This window comes from Mirounga leonina, unplaced genomic scaffold, assembly GCF_011800145.1.
Source record: "Mirounga leonina isolate KUSES-001 unplaced genomic scaffold, KU_Mleo_1.0 Mir_168, whole genome shotgun sequence".
Classification (NCBI taxonomy): domain Eukaryota; kingdom Metazoa; phylum Chordata; class Mammalia; order Carnivora; family Phocidae; genus Mirounga; species Mirounga leonina.
Window position 1 is genome coordinate 59,385,579 of NW_023270426.1, and position 24,206 is coordinate 59,409,784.

At 35.2% G+C, this 24,206-nt stretch overlaps 1 protein-coding gene across 2 annotated transcripts in view; it reads right to left on the reverse strand.

Moving 5' to 3' along the window:
- CETN3 (centrin 3) overlaps positions 1–24,206 on the reverse strand; it is a 60,550-nt gene that overhangs the window by 23,761 nt on the left and 12,583 nt on the right. The window contains exons 5-6 of one of the 2 annotated variants that reach the window (XR_004681003.1): positions 5,765–5,867; positions 1,198–1,306 (exon numbers count right to left, since the gene is read on the reverse strand). Coding sequence is in view for 1 of the 2 variants with exons in the window: in XM_035014846.1 (XP_034870737.1) it covers positions 19,501–19,544 (44 nt within the window). In the remaining variant the exon portion in view is untranslated. Of the gene's footprint in view, positions 1–1,197; positions 1,307–5,764; positions 5,868–19,119; positions 19,545–24,206 lie in introns of those variants that run through there. The other variant, XM_035014846.1, reaches the window with a different exon arrangement.

The following is a 24,206-nucleotide window of genomic DNA, read 5'->3' on the forward strand; positions in this document are numbered from 1 at the left end:
GTGACGCCCCTCCTCAGATTCAATCATTTGCTAGAATAGCTCACAGAACTCACAGAAACATATAGGTCTACCAGTTTATAATATAATAAAGGATGTGATAAAAGGATACAGATGAACCGTCAGATAAAGAGATACATAGGATAAGATCTGGGAAGGTCCCAAGCACAGAAGATTCAGTCTCCATAAAGACATACCACCTTCCAGCATAAGTGTGTTTGCCAATCCAGAATCTCCATGAACCCTGTCCTATGGGGGCTTTTATAGAGGCTTCATTACATAGGTATGATGGAATATTAACTGTTTCCAGCCTCTCTCCTATCTCTAGAGAATGAAGGGTGATGCTGAAAGTCTCAAACTTCGAATCATGACTTGGTCTTTTTGGTGACCAGCCCCACCCAGGTGCCCACCTAGAGTCAACTCATTAGAACAAGACATTCCTATCACCCAGGAAATTCCAAGGAATTTAGGAGCTCTGTGTTGGACATTCCTATTACTCTGGAGATTACAAAGGTCTTAAGAGCTCTGTGTCAGAAATTGGGGTCAAAGATAAATATTAGGACAAAAAGATTCTCCTAGCACCCCTATTTACAAGTTGTTTCAAGAGCTCTATGTCAGGAATGGGGGTGGGGGGTGGAGATCAATATATATTTTTTTTATTATTTTAGAGCCATGCCGGAACAACTCCCACCATCTTATGAACTGCTTGTGACTGATATGACCCACAGAGAAAGCTAAAGTTAAAACCTAGAGACATTCTTTGCCCCAGAAGGGGTGGATATTAAAAGTATAAATAAATGACTTGATGTCTGAGATTTCAACTCTTCCTGACTCATTAGTGTATGATAACCATTTGGGTTAAAAAAAAAAAATCAAATGATTTATTTGAAAGACAAACTATTCAGTGAGTGATCTGTGGATGGAAATCTGTGTTGTTATCTAAATATCATAATTTTTCTTTACCTTTTTTATTAGTTCAATGGGGCTGGACTGTGATGTGATAATAAACAACTTCTAAAATGTAGTAACTTAACACAACCCTTTAATTATTTCCACACTAAATATCAAAGGAGAAACACAGGAGATTTCAATCCTATCACTAAGTCACTAAGAAACCCAGGCTGTAGAAGCTCCATCTTAACACAGAGCCTCATGATCATCACAGCAAGGGAACCCCATAGAGTACAGACAGGCTCTTACCATTCCCACCTCTGTTTGACACATAGCACTTCTGCTCAGATTTCATTAGCCAAAACATGTGACAGTCCACCTAACTTCACAGGGGGTGAGATTTCAATCCTTCCATTGCCTGGAAGTAGAATGGAATACTTGGAAATACATGATGACATATTTTGCATTTGAGCACCTGACAATTCACATTTCTTAGTAAGAAGTAGGAAAACACCCAGGCTCCTTCTACAGTTTCTTCTCACTTAAAGCTCAATTCCAGCCCAAATATTTCTACTCATACCCAGCACCTCAAACCTTTCTGAGCTAGCTTCTTATGATACAGAAGAATCTACTATAGGATTCTGGCACAAGCAGTAGCAATCTTTCAAAAATCAGGGGAAGACAATGTGTATAAGCAAGGAAAATCATGAGGGTTTGCTCTTTACAAATATCTTCTACCCCAAAAGTTCATCAGTTTTGCATCTTTACACTAAAAGGGCCTTTAAAAACATTTATAATTAAAAAAGCAATGTATGCTCAGAAATTTCAAAAAGGGCAGAAAAAAAATCAAGACAATTAAAGTATTCCTTTTTACTAGATAGAAATATCCATTTCTTATTATAGAGAATTTCAAAACATATGCAAAAGTATCTAAACATTTAATAATGATGCAATGGGAATTCATATACATCCATCTTTGTGCAAATCTGTAAGTATTTATGAGACTGGATTAATACAGATATATTAACAGCCAAAAAGTATAGAAATTTTTTAAAGTCCTTAATGCATACTGCTCACTTGTAAAGTCCATGAGGTCAGGAACTTTAACTTATTTGCCTCTGGGTCAGCAGACCAGAAAAGTGACTGGCACATAGTAGACATTCACTAAGAATGTGCCAAATGAATGAATGAATATATTGCCAAGGGGCTTTCCAAATAAACTGTACTTTCAAATATAACTATTCCCACAGAAAGTTAAGTCTATCACTTGTCACCATCTTGGTCTGATTAATTATTTAGCTAATTTATTTCTTCCTAATACTTAGTAATGGGTATATTTAATGAGAGTCATTTCCAGGTAAGCAGTACATGGGAGAAGGATACAAATTTACTTTTCCCTCCAATTCCCCCCCAAATTACCTTAGGATTCAACAATTTTTTGATAATCTTGCAGCAAGAAAAAAATATATACTCAATAGGTGTAAAGTATTTATATTTTTCTAAAGCCTGGGTAGGGAACAGGTGCTTATAGGTGAATATAAGTAATATAATTCTGTGTGTGCCTGCTAATGGCTACAATAACATCAATTACATTTTGTCTCAGATTAGAAATTGTTCATATTCCTCAAATTATTCCACATCCAAAATGCATATATTGTTTCCCACAAAATACTATGATCCCAGAACAGTCTTTGACAAATTCTTTAGCCTGCCTGCCTCACTTTTCTCTAATAATACAAACGAAGTATACATGTAGCAGTTTGATATTGAGCTTCTATATCTCAGTTCCTAAATTAAGGCCTTTCACAGAGCTTTTAATAATATAGTCCCATGCTTCTAGAATTATAGGCAGAGTTAAAATCATTCCTCCTTTGCCTTTCAACAATTTCAGTTCTCTCCTCTGTGTGCATGTAAATTCTATTAATGCTAATGGAGGGGATGCACGTGCATACGGTGTGGAATATATCTCTAAATCACACTTTAATCTTTAGCTACATAACTCTGGCACTTGTTCAAATGATACATGTGCCTCAAATACACTTTCTATGTCTGTTATTTCTTTTCTGAATATAAAATTTACTCATGTATTTTGAGTAGCTATTACAACATTTTGGCCAACAAATTTTCTTATTATTGTTACACATGTGTTGAGTTTTAACTAGGTGCTAGATGGGACCATAAACATTCCTGATTTATTATAATGCAATTAGAATGTAAATTCAATTCCTGACCAGGTTATATTTGTTCTTAAAAATGAAAATTTTCTGTTGTTTTCCACCTGGTTAAACATATGTAGTAAAAAGAAAACATAATGCAAACAAAATAAATATAAGTAACCTGGTTGCTTATTTCTGTACTGAATCATGGTTATCTTTTCATATTAAAAAACATTTTAATGCATGCATTTTTTTAAAAAAGCCCAAATCATATTTGGTTTACTTACACTAAAAATATTTGATTAACCATATTAACTTCTTAAAGTGGCCAGTTAAATAATTTTACATCATTGTTATGTAATCTTAATTAATGTTCATGTAAATGTAGCATTAGCCCTTTCTCAAGAGGATCCTATACATCTCCATCCTCACATTTTTTCTTTCATTTTCCACTTTCCCACAATGTTTCCCCAAAAGGTAAAAAAAGGAAGACAATCCTGAAAAATATAAAATATAGCAAAGCTTAAATTCATAACTTTGAGGTGAAGAAAAATGATAATTATTCACCATAACTGATCTCTTATTCTGGAGCCATTTTCCTTTGGACAAGAGCAACTTGCCATTTAAATGTAATTCTGTCTATCTGCATCTTGAGCTGTGAATATTCAGTCCAGGAAAAGTTCAAAGTCCCTGTCAGGATTGTTTTTCACCTTCCTTCAGTCCCCTTCCTTCCCCTTTCACCTTCCTGAGAAGAGTAAAAGCAGAGTGCAGCTTTCATTTTCTCAGGCTGCAGCTTAAGGGAACTCCCCTGTAGTGCTGCAGGTTTTGTCAATTCTTTTGGATGTAGTCTGGAAAGACCTTGGCTTCAACCAAAGTCTCTAGGCATAAAATCCACCTTTTTTTTTTTTTTTTTAAGATTTTATTTATTTGACAGAGAGAGACAGTGAGAGGGAACACAAGCAGGGGGAGTGGGAGGGGAAGAAGCAGGCTTCCCACCGAGCAGGGAGCCCGATGCAGGGCTTGATCCCAGGATCCTGGGATCATGACCTGAGCTGACGCTTAACAACTGCACCATCCAGGTGCCCCTAAAATCCACCTTCTGCAAAAACTTCAGATTATATGGAATTTGTACACAATATCAGAGCCTTCACCTAGCCTCATTTTTCAGCCATCTAATCTCTTACACAGTGACCCATTGGCTGTGGCTTCATCCCAGTTTCAGGATTCCCTAAAAAACTTAGAATTTCCTAGGCTGTCTTGAGAAGCCAGGACTAAGTGTCCCTTCACCAGGACTCTGGGTGTTTCTATCACCCTTAATTTCTGCCCACGATACCCTTCCCTAAATTTAAACCTCAAGGTAGGGAGCCAGAACATTCATCTCTGATCTACCACCTTCCTCTCTCTCCCCTTCCCAGTGAAAGAATTTTCTACTTCCCCTTCCTATCACACCAGAACTATTGCTAAAACAATATATATCTTCTTCCTATTTCATAACATTTGCCCTTCTCCTCTCTTATTCCTTGCTAAAATAATCCTGACTTTATTCAAGTATGGGTCAGAGGTGTGTTTCAGGGGAGCCTGAGACTCTCTCCATCTTCAGAGTATTATTTGGATTAAGGGAACACTGGTAATTCCATTACTCTGGCTACTTAGTTTAGGAATGACATGCTATGCAATTATGGTCATTGAGATGTAGAGAACTGTGCTGGGGGCTTCTGGCAAAAGGTTCCTTTCTTAAAGAGGGATATGAATATGGATGTCTTCTCCTATGCAGCCTTTGGATAATGTTTCTGAGGGCATGAGGTCTGGAACTGTTGCTGTCAGTTATCTTATACCTACGAAGAGAGTAGCCAGAATGCTACAAGTTGCAGCCCAGAATAAGGATAAGAAACCCTGGTCCTTAATAATGTCATTGAGCCATTGAACTAGACTCCCCACCTAGTAACCAACCATCTCAAGATTTCTTTTATGTGTGAGAATATTTCTTTATGGTCAAACATTTCTAGTTGGCTTTCTACTACTAACTGATTATATCTTCCCTGTCAGAAGGGCCACATGGAGAGAAAAGAGGCCAGGTAAAGGAAACTATATGGAAATACAATATAAAAAATATTATCCCCATAACAAATATATAACATCTCTTATCAAGAGCTGTGAGAATTTCACAATCTCTCTGAAGGGGCTCAGCTACAAAAGAGTTATTGGTGAAGTCAGGTTCCTACCCAGGAGCAATGAGTCCTAATTAGCTACTTGGACAGTACTGAGGCTAGACTAAATTTAGCGGGCATTAATAAAGAGTGCCCAAAGTGCCATTAATCCCCATTTGATGGCATCTTTGATAGAACCCCAGATGTCCACAGTGCTTGAAAGAGAACTCCAGAGAGTTCTTAATCACTCAGATGAAAAAAGGCAAGAGGTAACTGATTTTTTCAGACACTGCCCTCCATTTTTTTGTTTGTACTTTTATCAAAGTTATAAATATACATAGTTTAAGGAGCTGATGAGTTCTACAAAGTTTTCATTTAAAAAAACAACAAAGCAATCTCTCTTCCCCACTGTCATATCCTGCTTCCCAGAGGCAAACACTCTCAGTTCTTTAAATTGAATCTTATGGTATTCAACCCAATCTTTCAATAATAGGACAATGTATTTGTTTGCTAAGACTGCTATAACAAAGTATCATAGCCTGGGTGGCTTAAGTAATAAATTTATTTTCTCACAGTTCTAGAGGCTAGAAGACCCAAAATCAAAGTGTCAGCAGGTTTGGTTTCTCCTAAAGCATTTCTCCTTGGCTTGCAGATGTCTACCTTCTCTGTGTGCCATCTGTGAGAAGGAAATACTGTGTCCATGCATTGTCTTTTTTCTGTGTCCATGCATCCCTGTGTCTCTCTCTGTATGTCTTAATCCCTTCTCATAAAGACACCAGTCAGATTACATTGGGGCCCACCCTAAGAATCTCATTTTAACATAATAATCTCTTTCAAGGCATGTGGGGGAAATCTTCACATACAGTCACGCTGTAAGGTACTGGGAGGTTAGGGCTTCAACATATGAATTTGTGGGGGACACAGTTCAGTCCATAACAGATAACATAAATTGAAAATATTTATATAGTAGTTACTATATAACAGTATGGTGATGTTCTAAGCTCACATTTATATTATCCTCACAATAACCTTGTGTGGTATGTATTATTATTATTATCTCCCTCTTACATATAAGCACTGATGCACAGAGAAGTAGTTTGCCCAAGATCATACTACTGGAAAGTAACAGAGCTACAATTCAAACCTAGGTAGTCTGGACTCAGTTTATGTTCTTAACACTCAAGTATGCTCCATGCTTACATTACTAGTTCTATCTATAGAAGATGAACATTTATTTCTCTTTCTAACTCCAGCAAATATGCATGCATGAGCATAGACACACATGTATACAACACACACTTCCCTCATCCTCCCAATATTATTTCATAAATTTTGGTTAGATCAATATTCAATGTCTACCTTTTATGATGTGTTTTTTTGGAGTCAAGTGATAAAGAACATTATTACTACTTTTTCTTTGCATCAATTTTCATTTCACTGGAGTTAATAATGGTCTTGCTTTTACTTTTGCTTATTTAACTCCAAATTCTCTGAAAATTGTTAAATCTCTTCTCAATTTTTTATTCACTTAGGTATTTTAGTAATTTCATCTTCTTGAATAATTTCTGCCAGAACCCTTCTGACCTGCTCCAGTCTGAACTGGTCACTCTCTAAGCCTAAGAGCTCAGCTAGCATCTTAGTATTGCTCTTAACCCACATCATAAGAGATTCTGCTTTGCTTCTGTGTTGATGGCTCTTTCATGGACATCACATCTTTAAGTTTCCTATTATACTTCCTCCTTTTAGGCAAGTATATCTTCCAGGAGTTTCCAGAAAAGACAAGTGGAGAGGTAAATATTTTGAGAACTTGTAGGTCTGCAAATGTTTTTATTCTACCTCATACTTCATTAATAGTTTAGCTAGGTATAAAGTATTAGCTAGGAAGTAATTTTTCTTCACCATTTTGATCCTATTGATCTATATATAGTCTTCAAGCTTCCAGCGTGCTGTTAAGAAGTCATTCTGATTCGTAATACTTTTTATGTGTCCTATCTATTCTCTCTGGAAGCTTATAGAATCTTCTTTTTGCCCCTCAGTATTCTGAAGTTTCCCTATGAGGTGCCCTAATATACATAATTGGGCCAAGCACTCAACCTGGAAGCGAATTCTTAATTTCTGAGAAATATTACTCGATTATTTTACTGATGACTGCTTTCCCTATATCCTCCCCATGACACCCAGTTCTCTGTTCTGAAACTTCTTTTATTCAGATGCCAGATAATTAGAATGACCTTGAAAACATCTTTTTTTCTTTGTCTTTTTCTTCTTTCAGAGATTTTTTCAATTTAATCTTCCAACTTATGTATTCAGTTTTTTTCATGTCTGCCATCATATATTTTCTTTAATTCCCAGAAGCTCTTTTATGTTCTTTCAAGGTTTCTTCTGTGGTGTCTTGCATTTTTTATCTCATGGATGTAGTATCTTCTCTTATCTACCCTAAGTTATTAATCTTTTTCTTCTCACTTTTTTTCTACTTATTTGATCTGGATTCTGCTGTGGGCAGGGTTTCCTGAGACTGAGATTTAGGGGCAGATGGTTAATTGGGGAGTGCCTTCAAGAGCAATACCTTTAAGCAACTAAGAAACTGAATTGTGATGCACTTGCAACAGCCAATCCCATAGGGAGCTCTGGAGATGGGATGGCCCTTTAGAAGTGCTCCTAAATGAGGCAAAGGAAACATATCTTTGTGCCCACAGCTCAAACCCCTTATCTCAACCAGACTGGATGTAGTCTGCTCTGGGGAAGAGATGTAAGCCTGTGGTAAAGTGACACTATAAAGCCACTCAGCTCTGAGCCCTCAAGTCAATATTAACAGCAGCTGGAGGAAAGAATGCCTCAGTTCTTGAATGGCAGAGCTGAGCAATGCAACACAGCATCCACTATAGTCTTTATCTTTCATTGTTAAAACTCTCCTCAGTTCCTTAGTAATCTTGGTTTTTCATATTTAAAAGTGGAGGTACTAAAAAGTTGTTAAAAAGCTCTTAGTTCATGCTAGCACTTGTCAACTGTGAGATTTAGTGTAGGGTGTTTTGGCTGGTCATTTCACTGGGTTCCCCAGATATCTTTTCTCTTGACTGGTCAGATTTCATAATGAAGCATCTTCAGCCTAGACTGGATTGTTAATCTGGGCACCAAGTGGGAAAAGAGAGACAAGGGAGAGGGTCTTGGTATTCAGCATGCAAATGCTCAATTAATCACTGTTATCAGCAAGTTACTGCCCCCTCCCCCGCTTCCCAGTACATCTCAATAGAGAGAGTTTTGTGGGGTGTTTTGTTTAGTTTTTTGTTGTGTTGTTCCCCCCATTCCAGAGGCTAAACCTGAATACTGGGGAAGAGAATTTGCCTGGCTGTGCAATTGGGGATTTAACTGCTTCTTAAAGAGACTGTCAACCAATCCTCCTATTTTTAGCCCCACCTTCAATCTCATTTCCAGAGATACCTGGTAAAGCCAATTCCTGAACATTTTGGAGAATCTGCAGTGTGAAAGCTTTTCAGCTTTTCCCACTGTCAGCAAAGAATTTGGCTTTGTAGGTCTGCTGAGTCAGTACCATTCATTCACCTGCTTTACAGCTTCCCCAAATTTGCTATTTCTTCCTCTTCCATTCTCTGTCCTTGCAAGTGTTATGCCTTTTAAAAAAAAAAAAAAAAAAAAAGCTTTATTGTCATTTTAGGGAGCAAAAGTGTGTCTATTTAATCTCTGGCTTATATATTCTCTGTCTCACATATATTTTAAAAATAGGTAAAATATTCTCATGGTTCAAAAGAAAATGTGTCTCTTCTACCTGTTCCTCAGCTATCCAGTTGCCTCTTTTGCCTTCAATCTCAAGCAGGTAATCACTTTTTTTTTTTTTAAGATTTTATTTATTTATTTGACAGAGACAGAGATAGCGAGAGCAGGAACACAAGCAGCGGGAGTGGGAGAGGGAGAGCAGGCTTCCCGCCGAGGAGGGAACCCGATGTGGGACTCGATCCCAGGACCCTGGGATCATGACCTGAGCTGAAGGCAGACGCTGAACAACTGAGCCACCCAGGCGCCCGGTAATCACTTTTATCAATCCTTTGTATATCCTTCAAGAGTTTATGTATGTACATGGAAAAATGAATATATTCTTATTCTTCCCTTTTTACACAAAAGGTAACTTAAGACTATTCTGTACTTTGCAGTTGTCATTTAATGTTGCTTGAAGCTCTTTGCATATCAGTATAGAGCTTTCTCATTCTTTTTAACAGCTGTATAGTATTCTATTTAATCAACTTCCTATCAAGGGACATTTGCTTCCAATTTTTGCTATAATAAACCTATGAATAATCTTAAACATAATTTTGTGTGTGTACAAGTATATCCACAGGCTAAAGTTCAAAGAACATGTTGCTGAGCCAAGTGCTATCTAGCATTTATAGTGTTGATAAATGTCATCAATTGCCCTCTGTGGTGGTTGTACCAATTTTTAATCCCAACTGTGGGGAAATGTCTGGTTTATTTACTAACCCCAAATCCCAGCATTTAACAGAGTTTATTACAAAAATAACTGAACAGATGAAATTGTATATCAGTGCACTTTACCATGCATTTCTCTTAGTACAAGTAAAACTTCATATGTCTAGGACATACTTTCATTTCATTTTGCTTAAGCTGCATTCCATTCTTCATAATGTAGAGTTAAAACTTTTCTTTGGGAAGAAAAATGATGTGTGTGTTTGTGTGTGTGTGTTTAAGCAGAAACTCAAAGGCATCATTACAACATTATGGAGCCAAGTGTAGTACTACAGTACTACAAAAAAATATCTCTTACTATATCTAAAATACCATGTGTTGATATTTACTAAGGACAATAGAAATTATCCAAAGGGCTATCTAGAGCAAGGTATTTCTCTTACCGAAAAACATGTCTGGTTAGAAGGCACACTAACTCAATCAAATTATGAGTTCACTAGTCTAGGTTAGGGAAATATGCTTGGAACAATGGTTAGTCCATTATCTGGGATTGTTAAAATCAGCTATGGTATTGTGGGAAGAATACTGGAGCTGAGAATCAGAAGGCAGAGGATAAGACATTACTCAAGTAATGTAATCACTCTCGGCCTCAATTTCCTGATCTAAAAAATGGCTATAGTATTATCTGCCCCACAGAATTTGTAAACTCTACTCATCACTGAAAACCATTATTGTAAATTACTTCTAATCAATAAAATAAAAAAGGTAGTAATATGAATCAGGTAAAAATTGCCAGAATATAGAAATGGAATTACTTTTTTTTTTAAAGATTTTATTTATTTATTTGACAGAGAGAGAGAGACAGCACAAGTAGGCAGAGAGGTAGGCAGAGGGAGAGGGAGAAGCAGGCTCTCTGCTGAGCAGGGAGCCTGATGCGGGACTCGATCCCAGGACCCTGGGCTCATGACCTGAGCTGAAGGCAGCCGCTTAACCAACTGAGCCACCCAGGCACCCAAAAATGGAATTACTTAAACCATAAAAAATCTTAAGGGGTATTAAGAAATACTGGTATGAATAAATAGGATAGGAACTGATGCTAAGAAAACATGTATAATCTGAAAGCATAAAATATAATGTCCTCATTCATAGAAGTGAAGCAAAAATATGGATTTCCCAATTTTGTGACTATAAAACTTACCAATTTTGTGCTTATGAATCTTATAGTATTCATATACCATATGAATGAAAACATTTCATAAAAACTGTAAGCCTTTAAGTCCCAGACAAAAGCCAGTGGAATAGAGAATAAAATAAACTGAATTGGCAAAATTTAGAAATGTGTTTTGTGAAAAAGATTTTTTCTGCTTTTATGTAGGTTATCGTATAGATATTTTAAATAAGTGATTCTCAGATAAAGACTGAGTTTATATTTTCATTTTATAGTCAGTCTACTAAAAAAAGGTTAACAAAAAAAAACCTGTCTTATATGTTTTTATATTTTAATTTTTATATATAATGTAAAAAAATTATAACATGTGAAATACCATTATGTAGAATAGCATTTTTTCAAATGTATGTATACTTCTAAAAAAATAAAAATTACTGTCATGTAACTGGCATGTGAAATGCATGTTCTTCCTCAGATTTAATTTTTTAGTTGCAGCAATAGGTCCCCCTGGTGGAGGTTGAAAATGTATTTTGTCCTATTTTTCTCTCCAAATCACTATCATAATTTGAACAGATTAAGTACATTCTTCCTTGAAAAAAAATGCATAGGGAAAGGTTTAAGAGAAGAATTGGCTGATTAAAGATGGAGGTTAGAGGGCCTCCGGTTTGACTGTTATCTGTTCTACATGTATATCTGTAAATACATTCATAATTACCAGAATCAAAACCCCTCCCCTGAAAGAGAACACCCTCAAAACAAAGATTTAGTTAATAGATTAACAAAACTGAATATGCAACACAATAATGTTTTAAAAAATTAGATTCATAGAGGAGCGCCTGGGTGGCTCAGTCAGTTAAGCATCTGACTCTTGGGTTTCCGCTCAGGTCTTGACCTCGAGGTCATGAAATTGAGCCCGATGCGGGGGCTCGCCCTCAGTGGGGAGTCTGCTTGGGATTCTCTCCCTCTCCCTGCCACTTGCACTCTCTCTCTCTCTAAAATGAATATATAAATCTTTTTAAAAAATTAGACTCATAGATTACACAAATCTAGTTAATGATTCCTCTTACTGGCCTATATCTATTAATGCATACAGGGCAAATGGGTCCTTAGGCTCTAAAGCACAATCAGACGCAGGAATGAAACAGGTCTTGAAGCGAAACTAGAACTAAGTGTTCCCATTCAATTCCATCGGTAGATGCCACCCACAATCACCTTAGAACAGTATGGAACTCCGATTTCATTCTGTGCCCTTTTGAAAACTGAGGTCAAGCAGAGTCAGTAACAGGGCAAAAACTGAAATTTAGCTGTTCCCCACACCCTAAAGGTCCTGGAGACCCCAGAACATCCAAGATCAGACTGTAAATCTATAAATCACTGAACACACAAACTGTTAACTAATCAGTAGTCTTTGCCATCAGTGTCTCCCTGTCACTGAACATTCCGACTTCTGCCCAGTTTTCCCACAGCACCCCTACATTTCTGGCTTCCTTGAGGCCTAGGAACCACTAAGCAGCTTTTGATGTAGTGTATTCCCCTATGCTTAATTCATTAGAATCCTAAGCCATGTTTTAAAATACAAGGTCACACAATATAGCAATTCTAGTTTCCTTTAATTTCATGTTTTTAGGTTTTCTTTAGAAAACAGAATATGGAGTATGTCATTAGGCAAATAATGAGTATGTGAACTGGCATTTCAGAAACTTCTACATCGATGCCATTAAGTCATATTCTAAGTCAAGCTCTTTTACCTTTCAGCCCTCACTCATCTTTAACCTCAGTCTGGATTCCTGAGACAGGTTTCTTGGTTATGTAGGAACAGTTTAACTAGATTAACACCACCAAGGCATAGCAAGGGACTAGCATTTCCCCTTCCCTATGGTGGGGGGGGGGGTTAGAAGGGGCTGAAGAATGAGGAGGGGCTGCCATAGGTTTTGACCCCCACTTCAATGAGAGATACTTCTCAGTTAACTCAGCACCACTTCTCTAATCCCAGGGAGACAAGGGAAGAAGGTGAGAGCATAAGCGGTAAAGGCAGCTTGTGATGGAAATATAAGTCTTGTCCAAGGTCTCTGCTATGTATTAGCCAGTTAATTTCAGGGTTCAAATTAACCCCAAATAACTGAAGTTGACTCTAATTTGTCTCTTCTTCCTTCCATCTGGTTTGTGATCTACAGTTTCTAACTTAATAACCTTATTGTATTTGTCTAAGGAAGTTTGCTATAGATCCTTCTTTGGAAAAAGATGAGATACAAATTTTGAATAATATAAACAAAGAACTCTTCAGAAAAGATTTGCCTTTTCTGTCTCTTTTTCACATAAATTAGCTTTTAGAAGTGAAGACCCTAATAGCTGATAAAAATCAAGATTAGTTTTAAGATAATTAAAAAAAATCTTTTGACTGTAATAACTTAGTAGAAATATAAATGATTTTTAAGCTTATTTTGACCAAATGGAAATAGCTAAGTATTATTTTGACCCAAGTTAACAGTATATGACTTATCTAATTCTCCACTTTGAGATACCCCAGGTTCTCTAAGCATGTATTTCCTTCAAACAGACTTGGCTTGTTTATCTGCTTATGAATACTCCAGAAACTAATGTGGGTTTAGAATTTACTCCCAAGCATATCATAGCTACTTGGGTCTGGGTATACCCAAGAGTCCCTGAGAGGACTTGCAGATTACAGAATTTCCAGGGTAAGATTACAGGACTATATGTCACTTGGGCCAACAGACCAGTAATTCCAAATATAGGACAAGCCTGATTATAACAATTTATATTTTAATTTTGCAATTCAAAAAACATTTTCACATGTATAATCTATTTTTTCCCAAAACCAAATAAATAGGATATTAAATTTTCTAATTTTTTTTTTTTTTAAGATTTTATTTGACAGAGAGAGAGACAGCAAGAGAGGGAACACAAACAGGGGGAGTGGGATAAGCAGGCTTCCCGCTGAGCAGGGAGCCCGATGCGGGGGCTTGATCGCAGGACCCCGGGATCATGACCTGAGCCGAAGGTAGACACTTAATGACTGAGCCACCCAGGCGCCCCTAAATTTTCTAATTTCTTTACATCTTTCCTAGTTTTTATCTTTTAATCTTTGTGATAGCAGTGAAACCAACCGATTTGGTTGTTTTCTTTGAAGTTTTCTTTCATAAAGAAAAATTTTAGAACCCAAATTTTGCTTTTTTTCCTTTGAGGGAGTTATTTTGTTTTTATTGCTAATGTTGAATAATGTCCCACCATCCCTTAGGACTTAGATTAACAAAAATTATCTCTCAGCAAGACCGGTATAGAAAAGGCCCCCTGGAAAGTTTAGTTTGGGGCCAGCTATTTCAGATTTAATTGAACATTTTTATCTTAATGGAAAATGAAAAAGGTAAATGTAGATCTTGCTTAAAGTATGGTTAAGTCTACCTGCTTGGCAGGGACTTTAAATGCATGAACTTTCAAGACAAGCAAAGGCATATTTTCTAATGAAAGATTGCTCCTCAGTAGGCCAACCCCAAATCTTTAACCTGCTGTTAAATTTAAGGAGGTCCTCAGTGATAGGAAATATGATTTGGAAATATTTTTATCACTTAGCATTTAGCTGAGTATGTTGAGTGATTTTTATTCTAAAGAGCCATCCATCAGGGGTAGGCCTGCATCAGTAAGTCGCCGGAATTTATGTTCTACAACAGTACACATTTTCTAGCTGTCAGGCTTACATGGACCTTTTGGAAGACCTTGGGGATATACGGTCTATCGTAATGCCATACAGTGAAAATGATCACTCCTTTCAGAGAACACAGTGGTGTGTTGGACAAATGTTACAAGCATATTAAAAGTAGAAATGTCGGACTCCAGGGATTCCATTAAGTATCCTTATTTCTTTCATTATAGAATAAAAACCCACTTGAAAATATTTTTAATTAAGTATAAAATGGAAGTAACCCTGCTGATCTTTGATTCTATAAAATGTCAGTAATCTTCCTAAAATTATCATATAATGAAAAAATATCCTACATATTCTCAGATTAGCACAAGACATCCAGGTTTCCAGAGTTCTGAAGTAAAGGATAATTTGGATTTTTGTAGGCAATTAGATATTAATAATTCACTTAATATTTAGAGTACACCTCAGAGAGGTAACTCTAAAATAAATACATTATCTCAGATAAACCAAAGACCTGATTTCACTAGTTTTATATTTAGTTTCATATATATAAACTTAACTAGTTCTATATTTCAGTCTTGGAGGAAGCTTTCAATGAATGCTTTAACTACATACAGGACGACAGATGACTGAACACAGAATTAGCAAATGTAAACAAATTACCTATTTCAACTGAATATGGGCGAACCTAGAATGCTTAATTATCCAAGATCTCCAAGACCTAAACTAAACTGTCATCCAGATGACTGCCATATTTCATTCCAAGAATACCTGCTTGCAACCCAAATCCTGAACATTTCATCATTCTACTATGAAAATAACATTTACTGACACCTTCTCTAGTCAATACACTTCCACAAAGACCTAGAAGAGCTTTGCTTTATATTGGTTCCAGATCCATAAACCCTCATCCTCTCCAGTTTAATGCCTCAAAGACCCTCCCACACATCCTCTTACCATACTCCTAAAACCAAGCTTCCTTCCATTTCCTACTAAGAATTTAAGTTTTCTCTTCATTGAAGCAATCCCCACCCCCGCAAAAAAAAAAAAAAAATTTCTCCACAAGGGTAAATCAGAAAAAAGGTTTTCCTAAATTTTACTCTCAAAATAACAATCTTTTGAATCTTCACTACTCAACATGTACTTTCTCAGTATTTGCTTGATATTGTATTTTCATTTAATATATTTCTTCCCCAAACATTTGGTTTTTTCAATGTGCTGCCCCCATAACTATAGACTAAGATTATTAGCTTCCAGAGGTCTGGCACCAAACACTAACTCACGTGGCATAACACATGAATGCCATGCTAAATTAAGCATAAATGTTTAATCAATGCTTTTGCTGCTGAGCTTCTGAATTCCAGATTCTATCTTTCAAAGGTCTGATCCTTTACACCTTGAGATAGTCTATAAAAGTCACTGTAAGGAGACAGTATAATGTAGTGGTTATGAGTAGGATCTGGAGTCAGAAAGCTTAGGATCAAATGCCAATTCCAATTCCTGTTAACTAGAACAAGTAACCTAAACCCTCTAAGCTTTTGGTCTTCTTGTGTGTAAAAAAAAAAGTCGATCCAACAGTATCCACTCCAGAAGGTTATTAAGATTAAAATTTATAGGAGTGCCTGGGTGGCTCAGATGGTTAAGCATCTGCCTTCAGCTCAGGTCATGATCCTAGGGTCCTAGGATCGAGTCCCGCATGGGGCTCCCTGCTAGGCAGGGAGCCTGCTTCCCCCTCTGCCTCTCTCTCTCCCTCTCTGACTCTCATGAATAAATAAATAAAACATTTTAAAAAAAAGATTAAAATTTATAATATATGTATATACCTATGTGTGCACCTGGAACACAGCAGCACTTAATGTTACTAAATTTTTAAAAAGACATTTCCTTTATAAAGCTTAGCTACACAGCATACAATAGTTATGTGAAAAAAAATCTTTATACTTCATCTAAGTGCAAAGGAAAAACAGGTAGAAATAATCTTTAAAATAACAATGGTAACTGTTCTCAGAGATCAGGTAACCGTATCTCCCACTTTGCCTAGGACAGTTCTGAACACCTGTTACCCCAACATTAATAATAGTCTCCTCCAACCCCCTACACTCTTCCATAATCTGTTCCAATGATATATGGCCAGCTGTGCTGGTTATTAAGCTATCTTTTTTCCCATAGCTCTTAACCACTAGTCTATACTCAACTGCATAATATGGGGGTTAGAACTGTGTAAACTACAGTTCTCCTTTGTTAGCTGAATTTTTGTTAGGCTCCACTAATGGGAGGACTAGAAAAGTGAAACAGAAAGACAGAAGAGGAATCTTGCTATTTCCGGTTTGCTTATTGTTCTCGTCAACTTCCCCAGGGCAAAAATTCTTCATTCCACAGGCAGCACTTGGTTCCAGTCTCCAGCTTATCATTCTCCACCAATACTAGCTAGCAGGACCCTCTCCTCAAATGTCCCCAAGTCCCTGCTCTAAAGGACCTTTCTTCAAAGCTTTTAATTTCTGGTAACCTCTATCTTCTGTTCCCTCAGCTCTAGGTGTGGTACTTGCTTCCTATAGTTAACTATCTCAGTGTTCCCTCTCTGACTTTTTTGTTCTCCAGTATCAGATTAACCTATTAAAACATCTAGCTGTATTCCTCCTCCTGTCTGAAATCTGACATTGATATTACTCAGAGAGGGGTGGCAACAGGATAGGGGTTTAAAAAAATGTTTTGGCCTTTATTTTATATAAGATCTTTATGTATTACTTATTCAATTTAAATTTATTTAAAGTGATTTAAAAAATTATTTTGCCTTCTTCACAATGGTGTTCAGAACACTATAAATAATCTTTGTCAAGAACACATCACTAGTAAATCCCCAAGAAAATTTACTTCCGGGGACTAGCATCAGAGAGATGGCTTATGAAGTTGAGGCCATTTGCCACTCAATTGGATAATCTATTTATGATGTTTGCTGATGTAAGGCCATTAACATGGGCACATCAACTAAATTTGAAAGTCTTCCATAATAGGCACATAGGTTCTTTAGAGAGTAGGCTTTGTTGACTTGTAACAAAGGAAAAGATCTTAGCTGACAAATCCCAAACTATCAAAGCTTACCAGGACACCAGAACAGCAATAAACTAGGCAATTTTACAAAAAAATATTTTTCTTAGATCATGAAATGCCATTGCATGAAATATGACTCTAATGATAAATAAAACTGATACCCACCTCCACTTCCTTCTGTTAAAGCATTCGCTCTTTTCTTAATGCCACCTCTACTAGCTATTTTATTGACTTTTCAACTCTACAGATACTGATTATTAACACTGAAAAAAATTATTCATACCCTTCTGAAGGCAAAAGCTTCCATAAATATGAAGAAATGAGTTGAGCACTCTTCCCTCAGCCCACAGTAGAAGAGAAGAAACAAAATTGGTGGTATCCCAAAGAGTAAGTATTTATATTAAGAATAAAAAGAAGTTATCACTGTTAAGTGACAAAAGTAGCTTGGATTATTTATTCCAATAAAGTGGTAGAAGACGAGCAAGCCTAAATTTATTTTTATCTGTTTTATTCTTCACTTTACTCTTTAATTTCCTGGAAATCAACATATTTTGTGATCAAGACATAGAAAGCAATTCATCAGTAAGGGTGAAAAAAATTTTTTAATTTCAAAGAATATTTGTTGCCCTGGATATTACTACTCCTGTGAGCACTGATTTCATATTCAAAATTAAATTTTAGATTAACACAATAAAATAAAATTTTAAAAAATTAAATTTTAGTATGATGAGCAATTAACTTACTTTCTAGTTAACTATTTGAAATGTCACCACTGTTATATTATTCCCTACTGATTTGTTTAATTGCTAGTAACTCTTTATGTGATACTCTAGAAGCTCACATTTCAAGTGCCTCAAATTATTACTGTAGTTTAAATTTAAAACAAGAAATCTAAAGAAAGATCACTGAAATAGACAACTTTCTTCCAGAGAGCCCATACCACCAGGAACCAGATTATTGGTGAAGGATCAGCATAGGTACCAATTCTCTATAATCTATCTCACAAAACCACTTGTCTCCCCACTAACATACATTGCTATAAGGCAGAAGAGCCCACCAAATACCTGGAAAGTCGGTCTCTACTGTTTCTTAGCGAATCACAGAATATTCCTTTATATAGGTAAAACAATCTTAAATGATTTCTGTGGCTTAGTTTTCTATTTTCATCATTGTGACGTTTAATTGAGTGATAATTATCCTAACAGATCAAAATTCCAAAACTTAAATCTTTAACTTTGTCAAGAAATCAGATGATTCAAACTGTACTCAATTAGTTTAAGAGGGAAATATCCAAATTTAACTGTCATAACTTACGTTAAGACACCAGAAATGCTATAGAACATAATACATGAGGATAAATGGGTCTATATGCACAACACTTTTTCCTTCCAAACTGAAAGACATGATTCCTAAAAAAGGAATTACGCCTGTATTGAGTCATCATCTTGTACTGAAACATAAAATGTCAAACTTGTAAGGGAAAAATGTGCTATTCTATTGCTATTTGTATTTCAATTTTTGTTTCTGAAACTAGTAGTATAAAAAGAAAAGATTTAAGAAAAATACCATTGAGTATTTACAGATACTTGGAATTATAAAACAGAAAATTTACCATACTTTAAAATACTACTAAAATAAACATTTTATTAATGACATGTGCATATCTATATAACATGTGCATCAAAACAAAAGTGACTACTGATGCCGAATAAAAAACTTTCAGAGAATGTGTACCACATGATTTAATTTTTTAAACTTTATATATATATATAAAAGCTATATTATAAATACAAAGCTAAACTATTAGAGTGCTAACAATGCTGTTTATACAAAGAAACTTGACAGTAGTAAAATATGAATACATAAGATACTTATTTTTGGTCCTTTTGGAAAAAAAGAACTAAGTTTTTGTTTTTGTTTTTTTAACATGGCTCCAGGCACAAAAATAGAATATAAGATGATAACTGCAACATTCTTAGTGTTTATCCTTGTAATTCTTTAAATGTCACCAGTCATAATAGCAATGAACTCCTCTTGATTTACTGTGGTAAGAAAGAAAATGTAAGTCAGAAATATAAATTTTTTCACAGAACAATACTAGTATTTTATACTAAGTATCTTTAAATTTTATATTATACAAAATCATTAATAAACCAAGACATAGTGTTTTTCTTTTACTTTTTTGACAGGAAGTTGATCACGTTTATTAAGTAGAACCTCATGAATATAAAAATACATAACATGTGATAAACAACATAAATTAGTATTCTAGAATATTAATTACTGGAAAGACATTAAGTTCCACAAAAATCCATCATAATCGTAATATTTATATACACTTGCACAAATAGTTTTCTTTTTTTTATTTTTATTTTTTTAAAGAATTTATTTATTATTTGAGACAGAGAGAGAGAGCACAAGCCGGGGTGGGCAGAGGAAGAGGGAGAAGCAGGCCCCCCACTGAGCAGGGAGCCCGACGTGGGGCTTGATCCCAGGACCCTGGGATCATGACCTGAGCTGAAGGCAGACGCCCAGCTGACTGAGCCACCCAGGCGCCCCCACAAATAGTTTTAAAGCTTCACATTTTTAATTTCTTAAATGGTTAAATCCTCTTTATAATCTTTATTCTACTAGTTCATTTGGTAAACCCTTCCTTTATAAATAAGCTTATTAAATCTATCATGCATATATATTAGGATTCTAAAGGAAAATATGCTAGAATTCTTCAAAAAGTCAAATTGTTGTTTTTTGAACTTTTATATATTTAAAAGCCTAATTAAAAAAAACAAAAACAAAAAGTTGAAACCAGGTTACTAGACCTCAAAAATATCAAGAGAAATAATAATTTTAAAAGATACAAATTTAATCTTAATTAGCAAGGTAATACAGCAGTTATAATATATAGATGTAAATGTAAAAAGAATTACTCATAAAGACAAATTGTTAGTTCACCAAAACCATAAATAAAATTCAGTAAGACTTCCAGTTTATAAAATACAATTTTTAGGAAAGCAACCTAAAAATAAATAGGTAATAATCTTATTAAATATAATTTTTAAAATCAATACACACAAATACACACAAATTATCAATAGAAATGTTCAGAAAAAAATGCTTCCTCTTTGTAAAACAGGTCACTTCATGGGCTCCAAAACTCAATACATAACTTAACAAAGCACAAGTTATGAATGATCATTTTGATAATGAAAACAAGAACACTGTAATGAGGAAAAAAGAGACCTGGATTCCAGTCATCGTTCTGGTACAGAACAGTTCTGTGTCTCAATTTCTTCATCTGAAAATACTGAACTACGATATGATCTTTTAGATTGCTTCTACCTGGTAATAAACAGACACCAGGGTTCCTATTCTATAGTATCTTGAAACTTAAGTGAAGATATTAGGTCATATTATAAAATTATTTTTAGTTTTCTTAGCATTGACAATAGTATCACAATTATGAAAGATAATATCCTTATTCTTAGCAGATGCATACTAAGATGTTAGGGAAGTCAAGTTCATGATATATTTTTCAAATGATCCAGAATAAAAATATACACTATAGACAAAGCAAAAAGTAAAATGTTAATTACTGAATCTAGAGAAGGTATAAAGGTGTTCATTGTACTAAACTAACATTTCTCCTCTATGAGAAGATTCATAATGAAAAGTTAGACAAAAATTAACCAATTAAAAAACACTAAGATAGAATATGTACATCAGGAATGAAAAAAGTATACTGGTTTTAGAAACCACACAGAAAATCTGTTTCAATAAATTATGTAAGTCATGTTTCATAAATGAAACAGAATAATTGCTGTATAACACAAAAAATTATCTATTATTAAAATAAAACCACCTATCTGTGTTGAAAAACATTCCATCTTAATGGGAAAAATCCTTACTTCTGAGAAAAATTTAGCTAAGAATAAATCTTGACTTGGGCTTTAAAATAAAAACATAGGATTTGGTTTAACAAGAGGTGGAAAGAAAGTTAAGGTAGGAGACCATCAGCAATATAGTTTAAAAAAAAAAAGTGTGAAAGTAAGCTCTAAGGAGTTAAGAAGAATGAGATGTCCAGAGCTGATAATGAACCATGAATCCACACATTTCAATATTAAACATCTACAAGACACTATGACAGTGTAGAACAGAATATATAGCCTGTATTACTTGAAATACTACAAATTGTAGTAGTGATCTTTAATTCTTGCACTTAAAAACATGTTTCAACATGTTACGAGAGCTATGACCCCTCTCTCTCCCAGCTTAAAAAAGAAAAAATACGTTAAGTCTAAACAATTTCATCATTATACACTTAAATTTAAGAACCTCTGACTCAATCAATCTAGACTGAGGTGTCTAGACCAAAACAAGAAATAAGAGTATGTTTTTAAGAAAAACAACATAATGAAAGCAACCTTAGAATAATTTGACTATAAATTATTTTAATAGCATAACAGAGCTATGATTAAATTACTCAAAATCTGTAAAATATGATTTGTATGATTTGTTCCTTAAAGATCTAGAACTTTTTCTCTCAATCTGTAAAATTTCAACACTCAAATTTCAAAATTAAGTTTCATATATAGTTTTTAAAACCACAGGAGTTAATTTTTGTTATATTTACATATGAACACTTTAAAGTATTATAGCATTTAAATATATTTTAAACTATTCCATAATTTCCGTAGCCTAAAAACAGAATACTTAAGTCCAAAAAAGTGGAAAGCTAAAGGGAAGAAAGTGGCTAAGGAAAGTAAATTAGCTCCTCTAGTACCAGTGAGCCTTTCAGAAAATTAAGAAAATCTGATGCCTTTGTACATTTCCTTCTCTATCAATATCTTATATCAAGTTTCTATATCTAATAAATGTAGCACAATGCCTACCTTTAAATAAGCATCTGATAAAATATTTATTGAATCAAAGAAATACAACATTTCATTCTCCTCTACACTGCCTTTTTAAACAAAATTTTCATAAATCAATCATTTCATAGGGTAAATTTTATTACATGTCTTTTAAATAAAGAATTTAGAGAAATTGAGGCGCGTGGGTGGCTCAGTCGTTAAGCATCTGCCTTCGGCTCAGGTCATATCTCAGGGTCCTGGGATTAAGTCCCGAGTCAGGCTCCCTGCTCAGGGGGAGTCTGCTTCTCCCTCTCCCTCTGCCCCTCCCTACCACTCATGGCTCACATTCTCTCAAATAAATAAATAAAATTAAGGGAAAAAATAAGAATGTAGAGAAATTAGGTAGATTAAATACCTTAGAGACCATCTGGCTTTGGTGGGGGGGGGAAACAAATTTTAGCATCTGAAGAGACAATTGACTATTTTATTGAAAACTGAGTATTGAATATTTTATATTATAATAGCATGTAATTTTTAAAACTCCATAAACATAGAAACCTAATTAATATTTTACTTTCTAGCCTAAAAGGCAAAACAGTGGGATAAAAGTAGGGACAGGTTATTAATCTCTGAGCTTTAGTTTCCTCACTTACATAGATGCACCTATTCTGTGCATTAATAGAGATAATACTGTTACTTCACAAAAGCTATTATGAAAAATTAAATAACATAATACACAATGTAACATGCTAAGCCAGAATCTAACATATTAACTACTATAACTACTAAATAAGTGTTAATACTCATCATTATTTAAAGATGTTCCCCTTTGGGTTTTTATTTTTTTTAAAGCTTTATTTGCTAGAGAGAGAGAGAGCGTGTGCGTGTGGGCACACACAGGTGGTTGGGGGGCAGATGGAGAGGGAGCAGCAGACTCCCAGGGAGCCCGATGCAGGGCTCGATCCCAGGACCCTGGGATCATGACCTGAGCTAAAGGCAGATGCTTAACTGACTGAGCCCCCCAGGCGCCCCCCCACCTTTTTTAAAGATTTTATTTACACTTTGGGTTTTTAAATGTTGCTTTTATTTTTCTAAAAAGATTTACTGTGTTGTATATATCTTGGGAGCAATAATGGGGAAGGGATTCTTTTGATATCATTACCACAGCTCTAGTTATATTTTGCATTATATCTTTTTTCTTTAACTCCTCCTTTACCATATTTATTATTCTATATACACAATTAAAAAACTTTTTTTTTTTCAGGGATGCCTGGGTGGCTCAATCGGTTGGGCGACTGCCTTTGGCTCAGGTCATGATCCCAGGGTCCTGGGATCAAGTCCTGCATCAGGCTCCTTGCTCAGTGGGGAGCCTGCTTCTCCCTCTGCCTTCTGATCCCCCTGCTTGTGCTCTCTCTCTCTGACAAAATCTTTAAAAAAAATTTTTTTTCATTGCTCCTAAATACTAAAGTGTGAAAAATTCATAAAGAACAGAATTACTAAAGTCCACATAAAAGACAGCAAGTATTATGATCTTTACTAGTTTAACATATACAAAGAAAACAGGTTACATCAAACAAAACTGCAGCCAAAAGAATCCAAATAAACAAATTATTATAAAATGTAACTTATATTTTCTCAAAAATGGGCAGTTTTTCATACAGCTGCAGAGACCCATATAAGTAAACGCAGTACCCAAAGCCAGACTAAATGTATTATAGTTCTCATTGTTTCTGAATATGAAAATGCCTTTCAACAATAATTTCTGGACTTGGCATAGTAAGAGTCATACTTAGCATGCCTTGTTTGAGAAATAAATAATGTCAAAGAGCTACTATGAATTCTGAATAATAAGTA